Source organism: Podarcis pityusensis (assembly GCF_964106645.2).
Source record: "Podarcis pityusensis genome assembly, chromosome: 1".
Classification (NCBI taxonomy): domain Eukaryota; kingdom Metazoa; phylum Chordata; class Lepidosauria; order Squamata; family Lacertidae; genus Podarcis; species Podarcis pityusensis.
The window spans coordinates 4,106,948-4,133,917 of record NC_138028.1 but is presented as its reverse complement, the minus strand read 5'-3'; the positions used below and the strand labels follow the sequence as shown (position 1 = coordinate 4,133,917).

Below are 26,970 nucleotides of genomic sequence, written 5' to 3'. Positions count from 1 at the left end.
TTTTGAACCAAGTATTTATATCTGCTTTTCCTTCCTTATTACATCAGTACAAAGTTTTAGTACAGTGCAGGACAACTCTTTCTTTTTAGCTGCACCAGCTACGACTTGTGTACATAACTAGCCAGCAAATCAAGTATTTACATAGCACCATAAGTGTGCTGCGGAGCTGATAAGGATGTTGTGTTTAAACTAGTATACTATTCAGACTCAAATGCATTATTAAGGAAGGAAAGCATCAGATTACCAACTGTATAAACCTCAGCATCTTTTACCAGCACAGGAACTTTAGCACTGAACCACAGTGCACTCCACAAAATGCAGACCACATTGATGAAAGCTCACTAGGCATAATGTGCCAAGCAGAAATGTTCTAATGGCAGTACTGTGTACAACTTGCTGTATAGCAACAGCTACCATGTCTCATTAACAGGTGCCTGACATAGCCTAGGACACTCTCTAACGCAGGAGGCTGCACTAAGCCATAACACCATACACTTGCCTAAGAGAGATAGCTAGCTGTAATAACACTGCAATGACTCTTTCAGAAAGTCAGAAGTTTTTTGGGGGGGCATGTGGAGGAATGAGCATTTTAATAACTGTTTACAATAGTAAACATCGCCCTGCTTAACGATCTTAAAGTTTTTGTAATAACTAGCACAGACCCTCCTTTCCTATCACTTGGTCTAAACTCCTAGAAACTGAACTTAATGAGTCCAAAGAAAAGGAACAGCCACATACAATAGAGCATTCATTAATCTAGAATTTAGAAACCACCTATCATATCTGAGAAACTTCCCCTAATTTGCAGTGAAAACAATGCTAGCCTAGATTCCTTCTGTCACGTGCAGTGCATTTCTGGTATTACATGTGAAGTCTATCCCCATCTCAGAAGCTCAGGAGTTTTGGAGGAGGGGGGGCACACCATCTATGGGTAAATCCTCTATGCGGAGCTTGAACATACAAGCAGTATATGCAGTTCTTCTGACTGCAAAAACCAGCCTTTACATTTAAACACATGTATGGTCAAATCAAGATCCTTAGACCAATGACTCCTTTGTCTCTGCCACATCACTGACCCAGGATGGCACTTTCTACTACTTGTCATTACATGTCCCTGTAAATACTATCACACTTGTATTTATGTGCAAGTTTTGTACAGTACCCAGCAGCCATTGTAAAAACTAGAGAAAGGTATGGTAGCTAACCAGAAGGGTTAGACTCAGATGTGGCCTGTATTCTGCCTGCTAGAGAAAGAGATCCAACATCAAGTTTCTCTAACAAAAAAACCTGGCATTTAAAAATAGTTATGGGTTTCTGAAATCAGTCCCATGTGCGATGCAAATATGCAATTTCATTTCCACACCCAGCGCTTCGCCTTCCAGCTTCCACCAAAGCAAGGAGAAAGGCCACACCTTTCCCCCAATAGTTACAACTTACCAAGTTTTTCCACCAATTTCAGCATGACGCCGCCAATATGGACCTCTCCTGTGACCCTCAGAGTTACATCTCTGTTCAGGTCTGTGACATGGACGTTTAACTCCCACGTCCCATCCGCATAGCAGCCATCTGGCATCCGTATACCGTCCAGAGCCATCGTTCCTCCTTCCTGCAAGCAAGCAGCAGAGGAAACGGCATTCATTAGCTAAGCAGAAGCCTCACACTCGCAGCTCATACGCCTCTCCCTGCTTCCCATTTACTGAAGGAAAAGCATGAAGGAGCCAAATCCAGGGAAGGCAAACAAGCTTTCCCTAAGTCAGCTGCGAAGAAGAAAGAAGAAGAGGAGAAAAGGCTGAGAGCTCCCAACACATGGCTCAATTTACAAAGAACTTAGTGAGGCAATTGGTGGGGGAGGGCAGAGTCGGACTGCAAACTTGCTGGAAGAACGCAAGCATGAAGGCAATGCAAACCAAAACCTTATTTAGCCCCAACTCTGCCTAATATATTTAGAGGAGGGATTACAATGCCCTTATTCAGCTTCTCACCTACACCTACAACACAATGTTTTCCTTATTTGTTTACTGTTCATCTTCTCTTTCTCTCTGTGTGTGGCACACATCATCCATACTATCAATTTTCACCAGGGCACTCAACACGGATGCGTGACATGCTCCCTCCTTATTACCCTGAGTCTGCACATCCCCTCCAACATCTGTGCTAAAAGGGGTGCGCGAAAAATTAGAAATGGATAGTACCCCTCCGCCGGAAAAAGAGCGCCACCCCTTGACCCATAAAAGGGTCTCCTTAGCCCTTCCCTCCTAGAAAATACAGATATTATTACTACTACTATTATTATTAATGGTATTTTAAAGGCGAGTCAAGGGCAACTCTATATAGCAGCCAAGACTTCGCTTGGGCGGAGAGAGTGAGAGTCCGAAAGGAACAAGGGAAGCTCTATTCCGGCTGTGCAAGAGGGATGGGGAGGCAGGGGTGGAGGAGATGGAGGGAAAAGGAGAAAAAGGAAGAGAGGAAGACCCGTCTTTGCCCCACAATAACCTCCATCCAGAGGAGGGTCGCATGCAAAGAGGGAAGAGACTCTGGAAAAGAAACCCGGGGGGAAATGGGTGGGTGGGGGAGGGAAGGAAGGGGAGAGAGAGGGAAAGGGGGGTCAGGCAGACATAGCCATATACAACCCCGACCCCCATTCGCACCCACACCCAGCCCAGCCCCACAACGCGGTGCCTTAAGGATGGGCATGTGCAGGGATGCGCCCCTCGACCTACAAGTGGGCCGGGGAGGAGAGAAAAAAAGGCAACCCCCTCAGCTTCCCATTATCTTTAAAGGGTGGGGAAGCAAAGCCCACCCCCCACGAGTTCATACATACGAAAACCCCTCGCAGACACAAAGCCCCGTCCTATTCACACACGCGCGTGAAACACGGCGCCTTCCCTCACACGCACCATTCACACGTTCGCACAAATTCCCGCACACAGAGAGAGAGAGAGACTCTCCGCGCCCCCCGTCGCCGCCGCCGCCCCGACTCGCCTGCCGGGCTGGGCTCCTCTTCTTCCTCGGCCGGGGAGCGTCCCTTCGTGGGGGCTGCGAGGAGGAGGCGGCGGAGGGCGCTTCTCGCTTCTGGCCACCGCCGCGGACGCCGCCAGGACGGGAGCCTTCCCCGCCCCCCGGGGCGCCGCCTGAGGGGAGGGAGGAGGAGGAGGAGGAGGCGGCGGCCAGAAAGGCCCGAGGCGGGGCGGGGGGGGGAGAAGGGAGGGAGGCGCCGCTGCCCTTTTATGGAAGCGGACGGCGGAGGAGCGGGGGCGCGGGGCCAACATCCGGGACTCCCCCGTGGGCGGGAAAGGAGGAGCGGGGAGGCGGGGGGAGGAGGAGGAGGAGGAGGAGGAGGCTGCCGGGACTCCGGAGGGAAGCAGGAGGGAGGGAGGGGAAAAGCGCGGGACGCCGCCGCTCTGAGGCGATTTACCTCACAGTCGCTCTCCCGCCCCACAGCAATGGGGGCTTGCGGGGAGACCCTCGCCGGGCTGTGTGGTCTTCAACGAGGGGTTCCAGTCAGGCTGCCTGGCTGGGGAAACTTTTTCTTTTCTTTCTTTTTTTTTAAATGATATTTATTAAAATTTCAGAGAATACAAGAATTACACAAAAACAGAAAGTAAAAATACAAGAAAATACAAAATACAGAAAAAAGAATACATGAAAAATAAAAAGGAACATACAAAATAAAAACAATTAAAAACACATCAATTTTCCCTAGCATATCCTCCTTACACTTATTTCCCCAGACCTCCTCGTACCTCCTTTCTTTGTATTCCAGTTCAGTTTGTTAGTTCAGCAAATCCTTACCATTAAGCTTTTACCCATTTGTGATCCTTTTTTTTCATATCAGGTTGCCTGGCTGGGGAAACTTTTTCTTTTCCCCCCTTTTTTCTTTTTTGAGATGTCAACGTTTTATATTTTTATTGTGGTCTCTGGGGCCAATGATGGGGTCTGGGGAATGCAACCCCTTTTTCTTTTTCTTTATTTTTTTTTAATGAAAGATTTTCTTCATTTACAAAATCTTTATCTTGCCGACTTAACGTAACTGACCCGCCTTCGTTTCGTCTCCTTTGCAAACCGCCCTTCGCCCGAAGATCCCAGGGCGGTTAACAGGAGAAAGGTGCGCAATGAGAATACAAAATACACGATAAAACAAAACAATTACAAAGCCACAGAATAAAGCAGCCCGAAGAGACACCTGGTTGGCAGCCCTGAGAGCAAGAAGGGCAGTTTCTTAATAAATACATAGATATACGTGTGTATAAATAGATACGTGTGTGTGTTTCAGCCTTTGCCGACCTGGTGCCCTCCAGTTGTTGCAGGTCGACCACTATCGCTTAATGGGAAATTCAGGTCATAACCAGAAATTTGCAGAAACAGCTCGCTTTCTCCAAAATACTGTTTTTATGACAAGTGAGAGGGAAATGCATGGGAAAGTGTGGGGCACGGGTCCCTGCAAACAAATGAGGGTGAATGCTCAATAAACAGGTCATAGCTAAGTCGTCAGAATGTGAGACTCTTAATCTCACGGTTGTGGGTTCGAGTCCTGATGCGGGTTGGACTAGATGACCCCTCAGAGTCCTTTCCAACTCTACACTGCTATGACTACTGTCTGATACCTATAGATTTTCAAAGCGATCCCTACTAATGTTCCTATTCTTCCCTTGACTCCCAGCTCTTCTTTCCCCAAATTTTTTTATTGATTTTCCAAATTTATAAACAAACACACATAAATCCTAACTGTAATCATTCCACAATTATTAACACTGTTAGGTGACTTCCTCAAATCCCCCTGGCTGAATTTCAATGTATATCATTGTAACAGTTTTCCAAGACTAATTTCTCATAAAATTTACTTAGTCACTTAACTTCTTTCTTACTTTTCATATAAACTTTAAACATATTATTATATAAAATCACATATTTATATCCTAAGCCAATCTGGTATTTGCAAGTGTTTCTATTTAAATTCTCTTAGCATATTTAACTAAATATTCTTTAAATTTCATCCATTCTTCCTGGTACTCCTCCTCCTGGTTGCGGACTCTTCTGGTCAGGTCAGCTAGCTCCCCAAAGTCCATCATCTTCATCTGCCTTTGACTCAAGAAACGAATGGGAAGTTAATTTAGACACGGGGCGTGTAGTGAGGATGTTAATGATAAAGAAGCAGGGGAGAAACCAGTGTAAGGGAAAAGATGCCTGCCATAGAGTTGTCTTTAGCCCAGGTAAGACACTTCTGACATTTCTTGTTCAGGAGCGGCTTGACAAGAGGATTATGACATTTGAAGCCCATCTCCAGGATCCGTGTGTGATGGCTCTTGATGCACTAACTCCAGCCTCAGTCACTCCTTGTGAAAGTCCCCAACACGTCTGAATGGTCTTTTCCTGACAATCCTCTCCAGGCTACGGTCATCTCTGCTACTTGTGCACCTTTTTCTTCCACACTTTTCCCTTCCGCGTAACTTTCCATTAACGTGCTTCGATACAGCACTTTGGGTACATCCAACTTCTTCTGCAATTACCTTTTGAGGCTTTCCCTCCTTATGCAGGGTCTCAATGATGGCTTTCTGCACAACTGTCAGGTCAGCAGCCTTCCTCATGTTTGTGCTTCCTACTGAACCAGACTGAGAGACCATTTCAAGGCTCAGGAACCCATTGCAGGTGTTATGGATTGAATAGCTACTGCATTTTCACAATATTCTAATTTTCTGAGATTGTTAATTTGGGGTTTTCATCAGCTGTACGCCATAATCATCACAATTATAACAAATAAAGGCTTGACATATCTCGCTTTGCATGTCATGAGTCTATCTCATATATTAGTTTCACCTTTTAAGTTGAATTACTGAAATAAATGAACTTTCCCACAATATTCTAATTTTTAAAGTTTCACCTGTAAGTCTGGCTTGGAGGGAGAATGGTATGGATGCAGTGTGACAGCCCCATAGGCCTTGAAGATATCAAGGCAGAAATATCGTTCCCTCTTTCTGGAGAAGCAGCCCTACATGATTTGGTTTTCTTTGGACAAGAGACAGCAGGAGGCTTTACGGCATCCATATAATAAACATAAGGGATGCGGGTGACGCTGTGGGTTAAACCACAGAGCCTAGGACTTGCCGATCAGAAGGTCAGCTGTTCGAATCCCCGCGACGGGGTAAGCTCCTGTTGCTCGGTCCCTGCTCCTGCCAACCTAGCAGTTCAAAAGCACGTCAAAGTGCAAGTAGATCAATAGGTACTGCTCCGGCGGGAAGGTAAACGGCGTTTCCGTGCTCTGCTCTGGTTCGCCAGAAGCGGCTTTGTCATGCTGGCCACATGACCCGGAAGCTGTACGCCGGCTCCCTCGGCCAATAAAGCGAGATGAGCGCCGCAACTCCAGAGTCGGTCACGACTGGACCTAATGGTCAGGGGTCCCTTCCCCTTTATAATAAACATATGCAATTATGCAAGCAAACAGGCACTTCTACTGCAAAGCCCTCGAGACTTCTCTGCAGTGCTCACCTGTCCAAGCAAGGACCACACCTGCACCTGCCTAGCTTCAGCGATGTACCTTTAGTTTTAGACCATACTTGGGGGGTTGAAGTCGGCTCCAAATAAGAACTCTCTTCTCTGTCGCAGGCTCAATGTGCAGGCCCTTTTCCTCCCCTACGACAACGCTGGCTGAGAACTGGCTGCAGAAGCCGTCTTGCAGGTAAGCTACCCATCTGGGAAAACATCTCCAACGGTTAGTTCCTCTTGAGGGAACATCAGCCTATTGTTCGTGACTATTAATAAGCAATCACCTTAGCAAAGAAGGGTCACCCAGCAGCTGTAACAATATAGAGACTGGATAGGAACCAAGAGTGCAGCGAGGAAAGAACAGAGAGCTCATTATGTCAGCGAGGGTGGGACTGGGATCAAGGAGTCCTATGGAAAAAATTCCCCCGAGGGAGTCAATCTGTCCCAAAATAACGTCTCAAAGAGTCTCACATAGCACTGATACCCTGAAGATTTAATTCCACACACATTTTCTCGGTGTTTTCACTTCAACAAGCTTGCCCCGGGAGAGAAGTGGAGTGACGTGACCCCATCCCACCCTGTGATTGTTTTCTTTTAACCGAGGGTAATCACATCATTGCAGGGCCCTAATTGCATTATTACTAGTTTGGGGTCAGTGGTGGAATCCTCCTGAAATAGCCTCGGTTTTCCGAAAGTATCAGTCAAGTTTATTTATATGCCCCTTTCCTGCCACCCTTATGCTCAGAGTGGCTTTGCAACAGATCTAGACCAAGCAGCAACGTAACAGATATTACAGAAAAATGCATAACTCATCAAAGCACAGTGTGTTTTAGAGGTTAATGTGAAAGAGTTCTGGATCTGCCCTGCTTGCTTGGAAGGCGGGAAAGAGAGGCAATGGTGGTGGTGGTAGGGACATGGGGGGCGCTGTGGTCTGAACCACCGAGCCTCTTGGGCTTGCCGAATGTAAGGTCAGCAATTTGACTAGCTCCCTCAGGCTGAAAGCGGAGATGAGTGCTTCATCCCAAAGTCGAATTTGTCTGGACTTAACCGTCCAGGAGTCCTTTACCTTAGATGAATTGGAGGGGCTGATTGACATAGAACATTATTATTGGGTTGCATATAAATGCTGTACATAATTAAATAAACTCAACACTGCAAACTACTTCAGAGGCAGTTGTATTTGAGTTGAAAACAATGCATTTATAACAACAGGCATAATTATTTCTGCACACGTAAAACTTTTGTATTGCATGGATTCAGACAACCAGTGCCATGCAATGGTAGTGCTGAGAGCATGGTGGATCTTGTGAGCATCCCAGTATGTGTCAAGACAGCAGATGACCACATCCTGGCTGAATCTGTGTTTCCCCAGTTGTGGTGAGACCTAATCATAGCTAGCTGATGAAATAATGGCTTTCAAATGCCAAACTGGCAACTTGGGCTAAAACTTTTGTATGAATCTAGCTCTTTCTGCATGTTCAGGGAACCTGTGGAGGGAGGATTTTGATTGCAACCACTGTGCTCATTCCCAGCATATATGCATAGATGTACAATGGCCAAATATAGGTGCTCCCCATGTGACCAGGAATCCTTCAAAAGGTGCACAGAGCCTAGGTGTGTATATCCCTGGCTCTGTTCAGAGTTTCTGTTGAATAATGAAGGTCAGAAATAGGGGAGCAGGTGCGACCTGATTTTCCCTCCATGTGTTCATTGGCTGCTGTACAGTTGTCATGTGAAAAAGGCTTTTGCCCAATAGCACACACAACTGGAGGAAAGAAGATTTGCATGACTAACATATGCCTTGCTGTGTGTGCCTAAAACCTAGAAAACTGAATTATAACAGTTCAAGCTTGTTACTTGCATAACTTCTCTCAGCTTGAATGCAAAAACAAAGGAGGCCAGTTTGAAGTTTTAACTTCTATAATCTTTTACTTCCAAGTTCTCAGTGAGCTCTGGACTTGGTGAAAGTCTCCCAGAAGAATCAGAAGACTGGCAAGAAACCCTCTTTGCTCCCAAGGGCTGATAATTTACCAAGTAGCGTTTATCCTGTTGTGCATTACATTGCTTTATAAATTGGTCATCTGTGGGACAAAGTATGTGTTACATTAAATGTTAAATTTAATTCAATAGGCAACAGGTTGCCATATCGACCAGTCTGGGACTTGTGTTCTGCAGGGGAGGCCTGGCTGGTTGTCCCATCCATTGCGTTGTATAGCGTCAGCTCCCAGGCTGTGGAACTTTCCCCATCCACAGAGGTGGCTTCCTTCTGATGTCAGCAAAAAAATATCTTTTTGCGCTGACATGGCAGGGGGAGGCATTAATCTAATTCCACTTTATGGACTCCTGATGTACTGAATTGATGTTATGCTTGTTGTGCTATTTTAATATGTTTTAATTCATTCATGATAGTTGGTTTTAAATTTTATATTGTAAATCATCCTAGGGCCATAGAATTGTTGGAAAGGATGCCAAAGGTCTTCTTGCCCAAGCCCCTACAAGACAAATCTAAGGGTTTAAGACGAGCCTGCCCACTGGATCAGACCAGTGGCCCATTTATTCCAGCATTCTGTTCTCACATTGGCCAGCCAGATGCCTACAGGAAACCCAAAAGCAGGACCTGAGCACAACAGCCCTCTCCCCCTTATAGCCTCCTAGATTATAGAAGGACCACAAGTGGGGCTGGGAGTATTTCCACAGGCCTTCAATACCACTGTTCAAATATAAAATTAGGCCCAAGCCAAACATGTCATTTTCAGGCCTGTCTGATTGATGCCCACTTGACTCCTGCTAGTTTGTCACTTGCTTTCTCTACATGATTTTTCTGTCCATCCTCAAATAGGTGGATCGTGTGAAGAAATGCAGTGTGTGGACAATACATTTTGCTGCAGTTTTCTGCAGTTGCAGCAGCAACTCCAGATAGATTGGAAATTGCACCCTGGAATTTGAAGGCAAGGTTGGGAATTCAGGCAACTTGCGTCATGAGCTGTTAAGAAGCTGTAAGCTCTTCCCATTTGTTTGCAAGAACTGCTCGGATTTTATAGGCAGCTGTATCCAAATAAGGTACTGAAACAAGAGGGCTCAGAAGTTGACATAAATTACATCAGCCAGACCTGGCTTCAGTTTAGCTACTGGACCTGACAGTCTTATGGCTCTCTGCCTTTCTCTCTCTGCAAGTTTGATATAAGAAAGCTTTTTTCCCTTTCTGCTGCTCAGCACCTCAGTGTCACAGCCTGGCTCAATAGTTTGTAACAGATGGCCAGTTTTAAAATCAGATTCATCATTTTTCATTCCTCATTACACAGGCATTGCTTATGCAAAGCATTAGCCTTCATAATTATCACTTACTTTGGGGATCAGATACAGGGGTTTGTGGGCTCTTGGGCACCAGGGTGCCAGTGGCCCACCTTCCTCTCCATCACAGAGACCCCTCCCCACATGGGACCTTTCCTCTGTCATGGTTTGGGGCAGCTGATGGTGCTTTTGTTCCTACACCGGGGTGATGAACCTTAGGCACATGGGCAGAAGGTGGCTCTCCAGGCCTCTCAATTTGACCCACAAGACTCTCCCTTGGTGATGCACTCTCCCCACTCCACAGCCCCCACTGACCCTCCTGCGCTGGGCCCTCCTCAAGTGCTTACGCTTGGTTGCAATGTGTCTTTGAACTGTAATAATGCCACATCTCTCCTAGGATGGAGATCTGTGTCTGACTTTTGTCTGACTTTTGCATGGCTAGACCAAGACCTACTGAACAAAGGTAAGAGCTGCATCCATTGCGCTACCTAATTCTGCCTCTTGTCCTGCCCACCACTAGTATGTGGCCACCTGTATCGTTGCCCACATCAGAATGGGGCCACCCATCCGGCTGAAAGAGATTCCACATTAGGAACATTAATGTCATTTATTTTCAGCAGAAAGTGCCTTATGTCGCTTGGGAATTCCAAGAAACCCCAAAAATCAGAAATCCCTGGTTAAAATGAGAGGAGTGCTGAAAGGTTCTGTCTACCATATTGTTTCAAAATGTCATCCAGTTGTATCCAAACATAGATAAAACCTGTTCTTCAAACTCAGGAATCTTCAATCTCAGGAATCATCATGGAAAATTTGGTAATGATATTTTAAGAAATGTCTAAATGCAAAGATACAAACATTTTTGTTGTTGACGTCTGTCTCAGGATACAATGGAGGAGTGTGCCTTTGTGAGTAAAGTCAAACTGTTGGAAGGTTGCAGCACCTGCTGTGGCTGTAGAGACTAATATGGGAGAGACATGTTTTGTTGCATCTGGGGCAGATGAAGGCATCCAGTTGTGCTGATACAGATGTACCATGGTGTTTCTTCTTTCTGGACTCCTCCTCTGGTCGCTAGTATGGACACATGACCTGACAGTCTGTCTCTAGGTACTGCAGTTGTCTGCCATGGATTCCTTATGAGGAACGGTTGAAGGAGTTGGGGATGTTGAGCCTGGAAAAGAGGCGAGTGAGAGGATATCAAATATCTAAAGGGCTGTCACATAAAAGACAGAGCAAGCTTGCTTTCTCCTGGTTTTCTCTTTGGTTTTCATTGGACTCCAACCAATGGCTTCAAGTTGCAAGAAAGGAGATTCCAACTCAATATCCAGAAGATCTTTCTGCCAATAAGAGCTATTTGACAATGGAATGGACTCCCTTGGAAGATAGCGGGCTCTTCTACATTGGAGGTTTTTAAGCAGAGGTTGAATGATCATCTGTCATGGATGCTTTAGCTGAGATTCCCTCATTGCACAGGTCAGATGAGATGACCCTCAGGACCCCTTCCAACTTTGTTATTCTATGTATGTTGGGGTTAGCAGCATTGGCGTCCTGTGGGTTCAATCTGGAGTTCAATCAAGATTCGACCCAGATCCTGTGCAGAGCCCTTGCACACAAGGAACCCTGTTATGCACCTCAACTGCATTTTTTTGTGTGCACAAAAGGGTCTTTAACTGCTTTCCACTCAATATGATCAGCCAGATTCACATCCAAATAAATGAACTAGCAAGGAAACAAAGGAGCATTGTGTTATCGATACATTCCTTGTGTGAAAATCCTGTTACAGTTGAAAAACCAGCTTTTGCCAACCTGGTGTCCCCCACATGATAGGGCTGCAACTCCTATCAGCTGCAACCAGCAGTTAAAAATAAATGATGGAGTCATTTGCTCCATAACTACCTCCAAACGAATCAATGAAGTTTGAATGTATGGCTCTTTGAGCAGATTGCACACACGATATCACAGTTTTCCGATTTAACAGCTGGGATCTTGCGAATTGCATGATTATCTGATTGAAACTGGAGAATTGTGCAAGCTTAGCCGCTGGCATGGCCCTTGATGCCCGCATGGATGGGAAAGTAATAGGAACAATGACTTGTTCTAGGGGCGGCACCTTAGTACTCAAAAGGGAACAAGAACCTTGTGGTTAGACCACAGACCTCGGAAACAGGAAATGCGGATTTGTCTGTCAGTACCTAGCTTTGCCACAGATTTCTGCAGGGCATGGAGTCAAGCCAACCCACTCAGGGCTTCTGTGAAAGCGTGCGGTGAAATGTTATACCTTGAGATATATTTGCCCACCAAGATGGTGACTGAATGGCCAGCCGTGGGTCTGCCATGCCTCTTGCAAACTAAAGGATGGGTGTCCGATTTCTTTCCACGATTTCATCATCCACAGGTTGTTGCCGTGGTTTTTCAGGCTGCGTTGTTGTAGAAACTGAAATTTTAAAATTGCACTTAGGAAAGAAGAGCAGAGGTAAATCCAATAACAACGTCAACCACACTTGTATAAGATAAATGGACATTAAAAGGTAGCTATTTTAGCCCTTGGGGTAAATTCCAAAATCCATATTAGGTCAACCAATGGCCATTCTGATCAGGGTTTTATGGGACTTGTAGTTCAAAACAACTGGAAGGCACCAGGTTGATGGAGACTGGTCTAGATGGGGAGCCAGGGGTGGGGAAAATTGGCTGATGGTGGAGTCTTGGACTTTGCATCTGGTCACTGTCTCAAGTTTGAAGGTCGGAGAAGATAGCAGACAATAAGCTGAGGTTCTGTTAGGTACATATACCATCTTAAGACACAAATACAGATTACCTACAAATGTTCAATGGCAGATGAAAAAACTTGCTAACCAGCATCTATGGACCAGCAGCTTTTACAGCCTCAGAGACCCCAGAGATATTGAAGCAGTTGATTAATTCTTAAGCAACAAAAAAAGTGACCATCAACATATATAAATATTTGTTACTAGCAAACCAATTTGATATACAGGTATTGAGGGAGGAATGGAATAAAGAATTAGAGATCTCAGTTTCGACCACACAGTGGGAAACTGTTTTATGTGCTGTAACAGGGGCATCTCTGGACCTTAAATTGAGGCTCATACAACAACAAAAAAATATTTAGATTATAATGGATCCCATTACATTTGTTTTTAAAAGGGCTGTCTAAGGTATCTAACTGTTGGAGATGCAATAGGAATAATGCTTCTCTAAAACCTATGTTGAAAGATTTTTGGCAGAAGTAACAAACTATCAACAGAACTATACGGAACAAGCTTACATTTACAGAGCAAAATATCATTTTGAATTATATACCCAACACATGGAACCTTACAAAAAGACAATAAGAGTAGACTCTCTGCACCCTTACCATGGCAAAAAGACGGATACTGATGAACTGGAAAAATAAAACTGCAATTCCCTTCTCCGATTGAATTGAAGACCTACAAACTCTCAACATATGAACAACTTATACCTGTAACTTACATATAAACGCAGACTTGCCATGGACAAATTCAATGATATTTGGAATCCTTTCTTACAAATACTGTAACAGGTTTAAGATCTGGTGAAGTACAACAACAACTTTGCAAAGTAAAAACAAAAAAGAATGGCGAAAGCTGGCAGGCAAAATGTTCCCATGGGCTAAGCCACGGGTAGGCAAACTAAGGCCTGGGGGCCGGATCTGGCCCAATCGCCTTCTAAATCCAGCCCGCGGATGGTCTGGGAATCAGTGTGTTTCTACATGAGTAGAATGTGCCCTTTTCTTTAAAATGCATCTGTGGGTTATTTGTGGGGCATAGGAATTCGTTCACCCCCCCCAATATAGTCTGGCCCCCTACAAGGTCAGAGGGACAGTGGACCGGCCCCCTGCTGAAAAAGTTTGCTGACCCCTGCGTAAGCATAAGCGTAGGGCTGTTTGAACCCTGGAGGAAGAGGCTGTAACAAAAAAGGTTATTTCCACAGTGCCTGAACTCCTGTGGCTTTGACAGTCATTTACAGGAGGCCTTGGGTATGAAAGGCTTTCATATAAGCAGGCTCATTAAAGACTCCGATGCCAACAGCTGGATCTGTTTGCACATCAAACACACCCCATGACCTGCCTTGCTTTGTTGTTTGCTGGGCCCCGAGCCATTAGAGCGGCTCCTTGCTCCACTCCATGGGTTGCAGGGTGACTCTGCAGGCTTCCTGAGCTGCTTCCACAGCCTGCAAAGAGAAAAATTTGGTGGCTCCCCACACCTTGTGGCACCTTAAAGAGCAACAGATCCATTCCTTCTGGGGGGCTTTCGTGGACTTGAGGGCACTTGGTCAGACAGATGAAATGTTGAAATATATAAAAAAGGTAAAGAATTGTCCAGTAGCACCTTAGAGACCAACTAAGTTTGTTCTAGGTGTAAGCTTTCGTGTGCATGCACACTTTTTCAGATACACTGAAACAGAAGTCACCAGACCTTATATATAGTGGGAAGGTGGGGTGGGGATGTTGTCTCCTTGGTTAAGAAGGAATGGGAGAAATATATAATGTATCTAAGAGAACACTGTAAACAGCTAAAAACTTTGGCAGGATTTGAGTAATGCTTGCAATGTACGAAAAACTATGGGAAAATAGACTATTAAAAAAAAAAACCAAATTAGAGAAAAGAAAATAAGCAGATGAAAAAAAGAATGACAATGGTAACCATGGAAGGGTGGAGGGAAGTCAGGGGATTCCGATAATCCTAAATGAGGAGGTGAATGATGTGTTTGAATTTAAATACGTTATGTAAAAATTAATAAAAATAAATTTAAAAGAATAAAACCTCGGGGTTTCCATGGAAAAGCCCAACTGATGTGTACTGAGGAGATTTCACCCCTCCCATACACAAGAATCTCCTGATCATCTCCTGATGGTCTCTGCTGACTCTCCAGAGAGAAGGAGGCGTGTCCTGCCTATCTACTTATTCTGCCCAGCAACATATCTGTCTGTGTGTGAGAGAGAGAGTCAGTCAGTCAGTCAGTGTATCGGAGAGAGTGAGAGTGTTGGAGATCCTAGAGATAAGATTGCTGTTAGAGCAGCTGCAGACTCTCAGTGTAGCATTGATTTATGCTTAGAATATTCAGCTCTGTATATAGTTTTGTATCATAGTTGGAGTTATAGAATAAAAGGAAGATATTCTACAGAGCTGCTCTCCGAGTGGTTTATACTCTGCAAGACTCTGCAAAACTCTGCTGCGCAACGACTGTATTATTGAGACAGTGAATCCGGTGCTCTCAGCTCTGAGCTGTGAGTCCACAGCACTGTGACCATTTCCTGTGAGAAGGAGGTCTCTGGCGGTGCTACCCAGCTCGCCTAGCCCAGTCGGGGTTGAGGTGCAAGAGTCCAGTTGGTGCACTGGCTCTAGGGCGATGCTGACAGAAGAAGAATAGTGGTCCATTAACAGTTGTAATTGTGGGAAGCAATACTATATTTCTTTCTATGCTGTATTATGCTCTGCTATCAACCATGTTGTTGTTTAGTCGTTTAGTTGTGTCCGACTCTTCGTGACCCCATGGACCAGAGCACGTCAGGCACTCCTGTCTTCCACTGCCTCCCACAATTTGGTCAGGCTCATTTTTGTAGCTTCGAGAACACTGTCCAACCATCTCATCCTCTGTTGTCCCCTTCTCCTTGTGCCCTCCATCTTTCCCAACTTCAGGGTCTTTTCCAGGGAGTCTTCTCTTCTCATGAGGTGGCCAAAGTCTTGGAGCCTCAGCTTCACGATCTGTCCTTCCAGTGAGCATTCAGGGCTGATTTCCTTCAGAATGGATAGGTTTGATCTTCTTGCAGTCCATGGGACTCTCAAGAGTCTCCTCCAGCACCAGAATTCAAAGCATCAATTCTTCGGCGATCAGCCTTCTTGATGGTCCAGCTCTCACTTCCATACATCACTACTGGGAAAACCATGGCTTTAACTATACGGACCTTTGTTGGCAAGGTCATGTCTCTGCTTTTTAAGATTCTGTCCCAAGGAGCAGGCGTCTTTTAATTTCGTGGCTGCTGTCACCATCTGCAGTGATCATGGAGCCCAAGAAAGTAAAATCTCTCACTGCCTCCATTTCTTCCCCTTCTATTTGCCAGGAGGTGATGGGCCCAGTGGCCATGATCTTGGTTTTTTTGATGTTGAGCTTCAGACCATATTTTGCGCTCTCCTCTTTCACCCTCATTAAAAGGTTCTTTAATTCCTCCTCACTTTCTGCCATCAAGGTTGTGTCATCTGCATATCTGAGGTTGTTGATATTTCTTCCGACGATCTTAATTCCGGCTTGGGATTCATCCAGCCCAGCCTTTCGCATGATGAATTCTGCATATAAGTTAAATAAGCAGGGAGACAATATACAGCCTTGCCGTACTCCTTTCCCAATTTTGAACCAATCAGCTGTTCCATATCCAGTTCTTTCTGGTATAATTCCTCTGTGTATTCTTGCCACCTCTTCTTGATGTATTCTGCTTCTTTTAGGTCCTTTACACTTTTGTCTTTTATTATGGTAATCTTTGTACAAAATGTTCCTTTCATATCTCCAATTTTCTTGAACAGATCTCTGGTTTTTCCCATTCTATTGTTTTCCTCGATTTCTTTACATTGCTTGTTTAAGAAGGCCTTCTTGTCTCTCCTTGCTATTTTTTGGCTATCAACTATAGTGGGAATATAAACCCACAAGTCCCAATTAAGTCCATGTTTTTAATAGAATAAAAGAGGTTGTGTGTGACATTTAGAGCTCAGGCTTGCAGCTCTTTTAGGAAGTGGGCTTCTCTAAAGACATGGTGCTGAACCTCTTCTCTGCATTTAATATGCATATTTTAAGACAGTCAGATAGCAGGGGGCTGGCAGGGCTGCTAATTGTAATTGTCACAGGCAGGGGTGGGGCAAAGAGTTTAACCCTTTCCAGCCCTGCTGCAATCTGGATGAAAGGTGCTCCTGTGAAGCTGCTGCTTGCATCTGGAGGGGAAGTCTCATTTCCCATGGCATCTGAGGGCTGGGCTCTAGTGGGGGAAGGGGCTCCCTCCAGTAGTAGCTGCTGCTATTTGAATTTTTTAAAAAGTACGTGTGAAATGCAAAGGCTCTGTTTAGTTTCAATCTAAGATAAACCATTGAAATGTTCCTTCGGGTTACCCAGGGGGCCAACAACGTTGTTGTTGTTGTTAATTGGTTGCTATTTTAAGGAAATGTAAGTCAAAACAACAGGAGGCGGGTGGCGCTGTGGGTTAAACCACAGAGCTTGCCGATCAGGACTTGCCGATCAGAAAGTCGGCGGTTCGAATCCCCACAACGGAGTGAGCTCCCGTTGCTCAGTCCCAGCTCCTGCCAACCTAGCAGTTCAAAAGCACGTCAAAGTGCAAGTAGATAAATAGGTACTGCTCCGGCGGGAAGGTAAATGGCGTTTGCGTGCACTGCTCTGGTTTCATCAGAAGCGGCTTAGTCATGCTGGCCACATGACCCGGATGCTGTACGCCGGCTCCCTCGGCCAGTAAAGCGAGATGAGCGCCGCAACCCCAGAGTCGGTCACGACTGGACCTAATGGTCAGGGGTCCCTTTACCTTTTTAAGTCAAAGCAACACACATCAATATACATGATGATGTCCCTTCACTTGTTTTCAAAACTACTTCAAACCACATTACCAGGAGAGAAGCATCTCAAGGTGGGGTTGCTGTTTTGAGCAGGAAACTTGCATTGCAATCATTCTGTCCCAAGAGCTTGAAGCTGGAATTTCTTGCCATTTCAGATGTTCAAAACACAGAGGACAAAACTATGTCAATATACTGTTTGAAAATATAGATTTTAATGCTCCTTTCCAGATTGTTTTGATGCCTGACTCATGTCTCTGGAAGACTTTTTGCAACTCCACCCAGAAAGAGTAACTGTTATTTAAGTATTTTCCATTATGGAATGAAATACCAAAGCTTGGGGTGGAGTAGGGAAGCAAACACCATCCACATTTGGGGGGCATTCTTGTTATCAATGCCACACTTGTCACTAATATCCATTTACTGTGTTTCATTCCTCTGTTGCACCTTTCCGTTGGCTCAGGGTGGAGAGCAACACTTTGAGAATAGGGGGAAAATGGTCAAACAGAGCCACCAGCTTCTGAATAATAAATAAAATACATCCATTTACTACAATTTTTCAATCATTTTATTTATGTGTAATATTCTTAGGCTTGGGCTTAGCTGCTGAGTTTCAGCTGAACCAGCAAAGTCTGAGGGCACTTTCAGAGGATATTCAATGTCAGGCCTTGGTGGACGTCCAGGGACAGGAAGTTCTAGTGAGTGAGGAGGCACTTCCTCTGTTGGGTGTACATGGATGGAACATCAAGAAAGGGACCTTAGTTCATCTCTATCTGAATGGAGGAAAAGATAGATGGTGGTCCCTGCTATCTTGGGAAGAGACCCAAACATTAAAAGGGAAGGCTATGAAGAGCCATCAACCCACAGTCATTTACCCATGCGAAAAGTCAATCAGGGACCAGAGCCATTGGTGGGCAGAGCTAGAGCTGCAAATGGGTGGAGCTAACACCAAATTGTTGTTGTTGTTGTTTAGTTGTTTAGTCGTGTCCGCCTCTTCGTGACCCCATGGACCAGAGCATGCCAGGCACTCCTGTCTTCCACTGCCTCCCGCAGTTTGGTCAAACTCATGCTGGTAGCTTCGAGAACACTGTCCAACCATCTCGTCCTCTGTCATCCCCTTCTCCTTGTGCCCTCCATCTTTCCTAACATCAGGTTCTTTTCCAGGGAGTCTTCTCTTCTCATGAGGTGGCCAAAGTCTTGGAGCCTCAGCTTCAGGATCTGTCCTTCCAGTGAGCACTCAGGGCTGATTTCCTTCAGAATGGAGAGGTTTGATCTTCTTGCAGTCCATGGGATTCTCAAGAGTCTCCTCCAGCACCATAATTCAAAAGCATCTATTCTTCAGCGATCAGCCTTCTTTATGGTCCAGCTCTCACTTCCATACATCACTACTGGGAAAACCAGAGCTTTAACTATACGGACCTTTGTTGGCAACACCAAATTGCTCCACCCCTTTACTCTCTCTGCCACCATCTTTGCCATAATAATAATAATAATAATAATAATAATAATAATAATAATTTATACTCTGCCCATCTGGCTGGGCTTCCCCAGCCACTCTGGGCGGCTTCCAACAAAATATTAAAATACAGTAATGCATCAAACATTAAAAGCTTCCCTAAACAGGGCTGCCTTCAGATGTCTTCTAAAAGTCTGGTAGTTGTTCTCTTTGACATCTGGTGGGAGGGTGTTCCACAGGGCGGGTGCTACTACCGAGAAGGCCCTCTGCCTGGTTCCCTGTAACTTGGCTTCTTGTAGGGAGGGAACCGCCAGAAGGCCCGCGGCGCTGGACCTCAGTGTCCGGGCAGAACGATGGGGGTGGAGACGCTCCTTCAGATATACTGGACCGAGGCCATTTAGGGCTTTAAAGATCAGCACCAACACTTTGAATTGTGCTTGGAAACGTACTGGGAGCCAATGTAGGTCTTTCAAGACTGGTGTTATGTGATCTTGGTGGCTGCTCCACCGATAATAAATGCTTATCTTCCTCTTTCTGCCATGCACCCTTCTCTCTGCTATTTCCAGTGGAATGTACAGGCAACTCCCAATTTATGTGGGGGTTAAGTTCCAAGGCACTACAGATTTAAGTGAAATTGCATATATTTGAAACACCGTTGAAAAAGCCTGCAACCCCCCCATTTCACCCCTGTTCTGCCCTGTTCTGCCCCTTCTCCCTCCTTCTCACAGCCGTTCCCCTCCAAACCACTGCTGTTTATTGGATTGCTTTTCTCTCCCTGGCTGCCCACACAGTCCACCATCATCGCCCCAGCATTCCCAGCATTGTTTTGGTTTGGCTGGGCTTCACAGCTGTGCCCAGGGCAAGAATGGATTCTGTAGTGCCAACACAGCCGTTCCATTGACAGCTCAGCATTGATGTGGAAACTCCATCCCTGGAAGAGCCACAGAAATCTGGGAGGGATGTTGTGCTTTCCCAGGCAGCCTTGGCAAAAAGGTGGCCTTCAACCTCATGTATTACAGGCCATGTCTAAGTGCAATTTGTGGGGAAACCAGCCAGAAGGTGCTGAAGAGTTACATTGCTCATTACTGTTCACGTCACAAACAGAATATGTTATATAGTAGTTCTGGGCACTCTGGATTTAAAAATAAAATTTAAACGTTGCCAGCAGGCAACCCAAATTCTGGGCAAAATAAAAGCTGCCATAAAATGCAAATCTGAATTCCGTAAGCTGGAGACAATATGCATTTGCAGATCTTATTCCATTTTTTGCTAACTTCCCGTATATAGTCTATGTTTGTGATCAATGGTATGGATCAAATTGCTATGCAGAGCACTGAAGATCTCCACACACACTCCAAAAATCCTGCTGGAAATCTTATTCATAACCCGCCCCCCTGAATCTACAGCAACATTTCTGCCCACCCATTCAAGCCAGCATTTGTACCTTAAAAAAAAAGGGGGGGGGGGAAGGAAGCCAAGAATTTCAAAAAGCTGGATTCTGCACAGGGTGACTGCAGTTAGCAACAGCTGTGCTGTCTTTGAGAAGAATCCATTTATGCCAAGTAGAAAATAGTTTAGTCCCTGCACATGAACAGAATTATCTGGGCATAGGATCCCATGCAACAAACTGTGTAGCAATTACTCATTTATTCCTTGTTCTTTTTTAATGGAAATTACAAAAGCCCTCAGCTTTGCCCCAAATCACTCTGTTCCTCGGGTTAAGAACTTAATTCGTTCTGGAGGTCTGTTCTTAACCTGAAACTGTTCTTAACTTGAGGTACCACTTTAGCTAATGGGGCCTCCCACCGCCGCTGTGCGATTTCTGTTCTCATCCTGAAGCAAAGTTCTTAACCCGAGGTACTATTTCTGGGTTGGCGGAGTCTGTAACCTGAAGCGTCTGTAACCCAAGGTACCACTGTAAAGGCTATTGCAGTATAATGGAGACAAACTAAAATCACTCAAGATGTTTCTACCTCTATACCAGCCTTTGCAATCTTGGCAAAGTTTTGGACTAGAGCTTTCAGCAGCCCCAGCCATCACGCCTCTTCCCCTGATCGTAATGCACAGGCAGGTTGATATCAAACTAATCTCCCATCCATGGGAAAAATGAAATTAGCACCATAGAATGAAAATAGCTGCATAGACCAAGCAGATAGCTATTTACAGAAAGAAATGTTCAGGAACCCTTTGTAGTTGAGGGTTGTTCATTTCGGGAAGGGACCATAGCTCAGTGCTGGAACACCTGCTTGGCATGGAGAAGGTTCCAGGTTCAATCCCTGGCATCTCCAGGTGTGACTAAGAGTGCTCCTTGCATTAAAAACTGGAGAGCCACTGCCAGTCAATTTAGGCATTACTGAGATGGTCCTAATCTCTGGAGCTGCATAAAATAAACTTGCTCCATCTTCCATCTGGCAGATGGCTATTCTATCATCTCTCTGTCTTCTCTTCTCCAGGCTAATCATACCCAACTCCCTCAACTGTTCCTGCTAAGGCTTGGTTTCCAGATATTCTAGTCAATGTAAGAATGTTCCCCTTGAAAATCATTTGTTTATCCAATGCATTGCAAATATGCAAGCTGTTTTCTTTCTGCGTCAGCCACTTCTCCCTGCTACCTTGGATCCCTGATTATGATGGGAGAGGTACGGTGCACCCAGCTTTTTTCCGTCATATGGGGGCAGGGGGAGAACAGCAGCTTGTGGGGAAAGGGTGCTTTTTACCAGACAAATGGCAAAAAGGGGAGCAGTCCGTCTATCCTTTCCTCCTCCTGTCTTCCTTTGCTTTTCCACTGCAGACTTTGTGGCTGGCTTTTGTTTTTTAAAAAGGAGGTAGAGCTACAAAAAATGTATTAAAAAAACAACAACCATCAAGAGGAAGGAATCATTGAACTACTCCTCAGATGTGGTTTGACAGCAAGACACCTTCTTGGAAGAGAAATATTATGCCTTTTGCCAACACTTGGATGGGGAAAAAAATGGATAGCATTAGGATTTCTTTGCCGAATCATTTTGGTTGCATACATCCATCCTTTTCTCCTAAAGGTAGTTTTGTACAGCCAGGACTGTCATTAGGGGTCAGACTTCCTGGGTAACAGCTGTTGTCTGGGCAACTGCAGAGGACCTACTGCCCACTCACTGGAACAGGCACCCCCAACCTCCAGATGTTTTGGCCTACAACTCCCATGATCCCTAGCTAACAGCACCAGTGGTCAGGGATGGTGGGAATTGTAGTCCAAAACATCTGGAGGGCTGAAGGTTGGGGATGCCTGCACTGGAGAGGCCAGTACACTCCTCACATCTGTCAGCAGCAGCAAGGAGAGACAATGCAGCAGAACCCTCCACCTGTCTTGCACTCTCCCCTCAGAGCGATTGTGCAGATCGGGCACAGAGTGGGTAGTGGCACCTTGGAAAAGAGGACATTGGCCAACACGGAGGGGGACAAGAAAGGCCCTTCTGAACCTCCCACTCCCACCAGCACTGCAGAGTTTCTTCCTTCTGCAGAAAAAGCAAATTATTTGGGGGAAGGGTCATAGCTCCACGGTACAGCGCGTGCACCCAGGCATTTGATGACTGGCAAACTTGGGCTTATTAGCTGTAAGGATTTGCAATTGCTTTTTCAAATGTTTTCAGATTTTATAATCTTTGAAAAGTTGTGCTGGTTTGTTTCCCCCCATCCTGGGCTCATTTGAGAGGAAGGGCAGGATATTAAATTTAAAATAAAATTTACAATACCAATGAATAACAGTAATGAGGAAGGTCCCAATATCACCAGATAGGGCCAGGTGAAGCCCTCATCTGAAACACTGGACTGAATCATTGCTGCCCTTGAATAGTTGTAGCTTGAAATCTGCTGGGCAGTAAAGAGTTTTCCATGCAGCTTTGAGCTCATATTCTTCTCTGTTCCTCAGTAATAATAATAATAATAATAATAATAATAATAATAATAATAAATTTTATTTATATCCCGCCCTCCCCAGCCGAAGCCGGGCTCAGGGCGGCTAACAACACTAAAATAGTGCAACATTATAAAAACATTATAAAAATTAATTAAAATCAAAATTGATGGCAACCATAAACTAAAGTTTTGTAAAGATTGCCAAAGGAGGGAGTCAGGCTGCGCCCCGACCAAAGGCCTGGTGGAACAGCTCTGTCTTGCAGGCCCTGCGGAAAGATGTCAAGTCCTGCAGGGCCCTTGTCTCTTGGGACAGAGCATTCCACCAGGTTGGAGCCGCAGCCGAAAAAGCCCTGGCTCTGGTTGAGGCCAGTCTAACCTCTCTGTGGCCTGGGACCTTCAAGATGTTTTTATTTGAAGACCGTAAGTTCCTCTGTGGGGCATACCAGGAGAGGCAGTCCTGTAGGTACGAGTAGATGATGATGATTTATTGAATTTCTATACCACCCTATACCTGGGGGTCTCAGGGCAGTTCATAGAATAAAATCAAAATATAAAACCTATTTTATTCTATTGCTTCCACCACCATCTCTGCCTTAATGCAGGCTTCCCCAACCTGGTGCCTTCCAACTATTGGGACGTTAGATCCCATCCGCTCCTGCCAACATGGCCATGGGCAATGGAGGGCACCACGACTCAAACGTGCCTGGAGATCCTCTCCTCTAACCCCAACTATCTAGGCCTGGCTGCAATTCACCAGCAGCAAGGGAAAGCTAGTCTTTGGCTTCTATGCCATGCACTTTTTAATATATATATATTTAAGCCAACACCCGAATTAAGTGGTTTTTATTTTTGAGTCTGTGTTAGGATTCTGGTGCAACTCCTGCATGGGTCCTGGGGCTGGACCACGAGATAAGAGAGGTTATGGGACCTCCCTGGAAACCTTCACCTGATCAAACTGGACCCACAGGCCACAGTGCAATGGGAGATCAAGGATTATAGATGAGTGGCTACGCAGGAAAATGATTTACAGAAGGTGCCATTTTGAAAGGCTAATAATTTGTAAGGGAAAGGAGTGAGGGGAGAGTTCATTGCTGAAGAAAAAAACTTTTGAAAACAAGGGAGAACCATTAAAATAGATGTTCTGGATAGAAAACATATTTTGAGGATGAATCAACAAGAAGAGGTTGGGGAGGAGGGGAAGGAAGAGAAAAATGCACCCTTTTGGTTAATGAAGAAACCAGAAGGTAACGGACAATGCAATGTTCCTCCAGCCAAAACCAGGGCTGCAGCGAGGACTCATTCTGACTCATGCACACTGTTTAAGGCCAGAGATAAAACAGGCAGCTTTCCTGGCCATATAAATACAAAAGTGGATCAGAGAAGAGCATTTGACCAGGCCCGGTTATCTTGCAGAGGATGATGTTCTGCTTAGCAGATGGATTGAGAGACATGGTTATATACTGCCAGACCTCTAGAGCGGCATTCCAGTATTAAAAAATGGTTTGATGCTTCCCACTATTGCTTGTTTTCTTGTCTATTTTTGTAAGCTCCTTATGAGACTTTCAGCATTAGGTAGCATATAAAGCAGGCATAGGCAAACTCGGCCCTCCAGTTGTTTCGAGACTACAATTCCCATCATCCCTGACCACTGGTCCTGTTAGCTAAGGATGATGGGAGTTGTAGTCCCAAAACTTCTGAAGGGCCGAGTTTGCCTATGCCTGATATAAAGTGTTGGATTGTCTTGGCAATTGGCCATTTATATGTATGTTTAGAATCATATAATTGTAGTGTTGGAAGGGATCCCAAGGGTCATGTAGATCCCAAGGGTCCTGCAATGCAGGAATCTTTTTGCCCAACGTGGGGCTCAAACCCATGAACCCGAGTCTTATACTCTACTAAAGCACCGCCATAGCGCTTTAATTTAGCTCAGCAACACTTAAATCTTGCACCAGGCCCTGGGCACAACTCAAGATTATGCCCAGGGTCACTGTCCTCAGTGTATGGCTGTCCAATGAACATAAAACTTGGCACTGCTGCCTGCTTGGGGCTACAAAGCAGCAGTGGTTGAGAAGCTAGAATTACACAGGTGGTGCACAGCTTGAAGTGTATAAAGTTGCACAGACCTCATCTTTTAAGTGGGGGAAGTACCGAGAAGCTGGGTTTTCCTCTTGGAAGTTCCTGGTTCTGCTCAGCACATTGCCCAGGCACCACATGCAGATAATGGCACCTTCTTAAATACAGCAAATATATATCCCTTTTCAAGGGAGCAGTAGTACTGCTGAGGTTGGGCGTCACAATCTTTGTTAGTCATAACAATGGAAGGGGGATTGCCACATCCAGATTGATTTCTGGAAAAGGAGATGCCGGAGTCTGCCAGGAACTACTAACTTTGGGCATTTAGAAGGCCTTCCTTCCAAATCTGTGAATTCCACTTGTCATTGGTAAGCTAAATGCACTCTGTAGCTGCCAAAGGCCACTTAAATTTAATGTTACTTTATATATTAATAAGAGCAATTGCCTGACATTTAAAGCTAGTAACAGGGGATGCCATTTTTAAGCACCCCCTATCTATCTCACCAACGAACCCAGGGTTGTGGACATGATCAGACAACATGTGAGTTTTTCCAGTTCTATGCCATGTTTTCTTTTTTACTGTCTGTTCCTTCAGAGAAATAAGCATTCCAAATCACTCTGACATTAAGCTTTGCCTTCACAAATTTGAGATAATCACAGATCTTGAAAGGATTTCAGCGGAGTCTGTTTTTAAGCCCGTTTCATGACTGTTAAGATGGTAGAAGCTCACTTGCATTCCAAAGTGACAGAAAATGAAGCAACCTTTGACATTCCAACACACAACAGTCAACTACTGAAGATACCCACCCTGTTCCAAAAAACCCTCAAGCATGCTGCCATTCTACCAAACTACCAAATTTGCAACATAACACTCAGACTGCCAGTTTGTATAACATTTCCATGCGGTTATTATACTTCTGAAATCAGGAGATTGTAAGATTGTTCTTCCACAGACTGCCCAAACTTTCAGCTTTGATTTAAATATGCTTGTGGGCTGGTTTTAAATTGCTTTATTGCTGTTTGCAATTCCTATGTGCTAGTGTGGTTTTCTGTGCTTTAATCTGTTTTATCGGCAGTTTTTTATTTACGTTGATTGTGTCGAATACAAAGTAGAAAGGTGCCATCAAGACTAGCAGGCCTCTGAAGAGTGTATGTTGGAGTGAGTGGATCAGGAGAGTGACCCAGGAGAGGGGACCAGCAATTTATGGGGTTTGGCGCCAGGGCAGGGGAAGGAGGGAGAGTCAGGGCAGCCCAAGATGGAGGAAGGTGGGCAGGATGTGGCGTTAAGGTGAGAGATGGGTCAGTAGACTCCCCAGCTCCCCCTGCCCTGCTGTCTGCTTACTTCCATGCAGCAGAAGTCTCAGGTTGCGGGCGCGCAACCTGTCGGGGGGGTTACTTAAGCTGGCGGAGGGGTAGGGCATCACTGCTGCAGTAACTGCCCCACAGGGCACACATCTGTGGGGGACTGTTGTTCAGTGGCTAGAGGTGTGCGCACCCGGAGCACCACGGGAGTTGTTGCGAGTGCTTCTTGTATCAATAAAAGCTATCTGACGTCTGTCTCCTTCAGCTGGGATGAGCCAGGACAAAAGGAGACTCAGATCCACCTTTAAGGCAAATAAGCAGCCATCTTTATGCGTTTCGAAAATACTACGTGAAATACTGAGAAGGGGGATGTGTGTGTGAACGGGGAGCCTGTCTGGAAGCTGATTTTTGCTCTTCTTTTCACAAAAGTGGCCCTTTTGAAAGCAGATGGTCTCACTGGCACTGCAAACAGTTGTTAAGAAAAACAACTGACAAAACTACGGATGCCTCTTTTTGGATCCTGGCTAGCATCACTTTCCCAAGTCTCTTAAAAATGGTTCAATCTGCCCTTCCCTAACCTGGTGTTCTCCAGCCGTGCTGGTTAGGGCTGATGGGATGTGTGATCCAAAATACCTGGAAGGCACAAGCTTAAGGAATGCTGGTCCAAATGCCCAGGGCCGTATGCTCAGGTTAATACACTCCTTGATGACTGAGGAAGTTGAAGTTCAGGACTCAGCTTCCACCACTTGCTTGCATCGAAATTCCTAAATAACATTTTAGAATTTGAGAAGAAAATGAAGTGCTGCAAGTTCTCCAAAGTGCACGCTATGAAGGGAGGAGCCTACTCTCCGCAGAGACTTTACTTACCCACAGAGAAGAACCGTTTAGCAAGTG

The 26,970-nt window shown here is 45.2% G+C and overlaps 1 protein-coding gene and 2 long non-coding RNA genes across 6 annotated transcripts in view; 1 reads left to right on the top strand and 2 right to left on the bottom strand.

Moving 5' to 3' along the window:
- FERMT2 (FERM domain containing kindlin 2) overlaps positions 1-3,152 on the bottom strand; it is a 93,074-nt gene extending 89,922 nt beyond the window's left edge. For 3 of the 4 annotated variants that reach the window (XM_080974270.1, XM_080974271.1, XM_080974272.1), the window contains exons 1-2: positions 2,979-3,152; positions 1,438-1,602 (exon numbers count right to left, since the gene is read on the bottom strand). In XM_080974270.1, the coding sequence (XP_080830396.1) occupies positions 1,438-1,594 (157 nt within the window). In that variant the 5' untranslated portion in view covers positions 1,595-1,602; positions 2,979-3,152. The remainder of the gene's footprint in view (positions 1-1,437; positions 1,603-2,978) is intronic. The other variant, XM_080974273.1, reaches the window with a different exon arrangement.
- Positions 3,153-3,364: 212 nt separating this feature from the next.
- On the top strand, positions 3,365-9,446 carry LOC308470366. Its single transcript, XR_013982394.1, has 3 exons — positions 3,365-4,105; positions 6,601-6,673; positions 9,320-9,446. It is a non-coding gene; the product is annotated as an uncharacterized lncRNA (long non-coding RNA).
- Positions 9,447-10,359: 913 nt separating this feature from the next.
- Positions 10,360-14,601, bottom strand: LOC308470379. Its single transcript, XR_013982399.1, has 2 exons — positions 12,047-14,601; positions 10,360-11,487 (listed from the first exon to the last, which is right to left on the bottom strand). It is a non-coding gene; the product is annotated as an uncharacterized lncRNA (long non-coding RNA).
- Between the last annotated feature and the right edge of the window lie 12,369 nt (positions 14,602-26,970).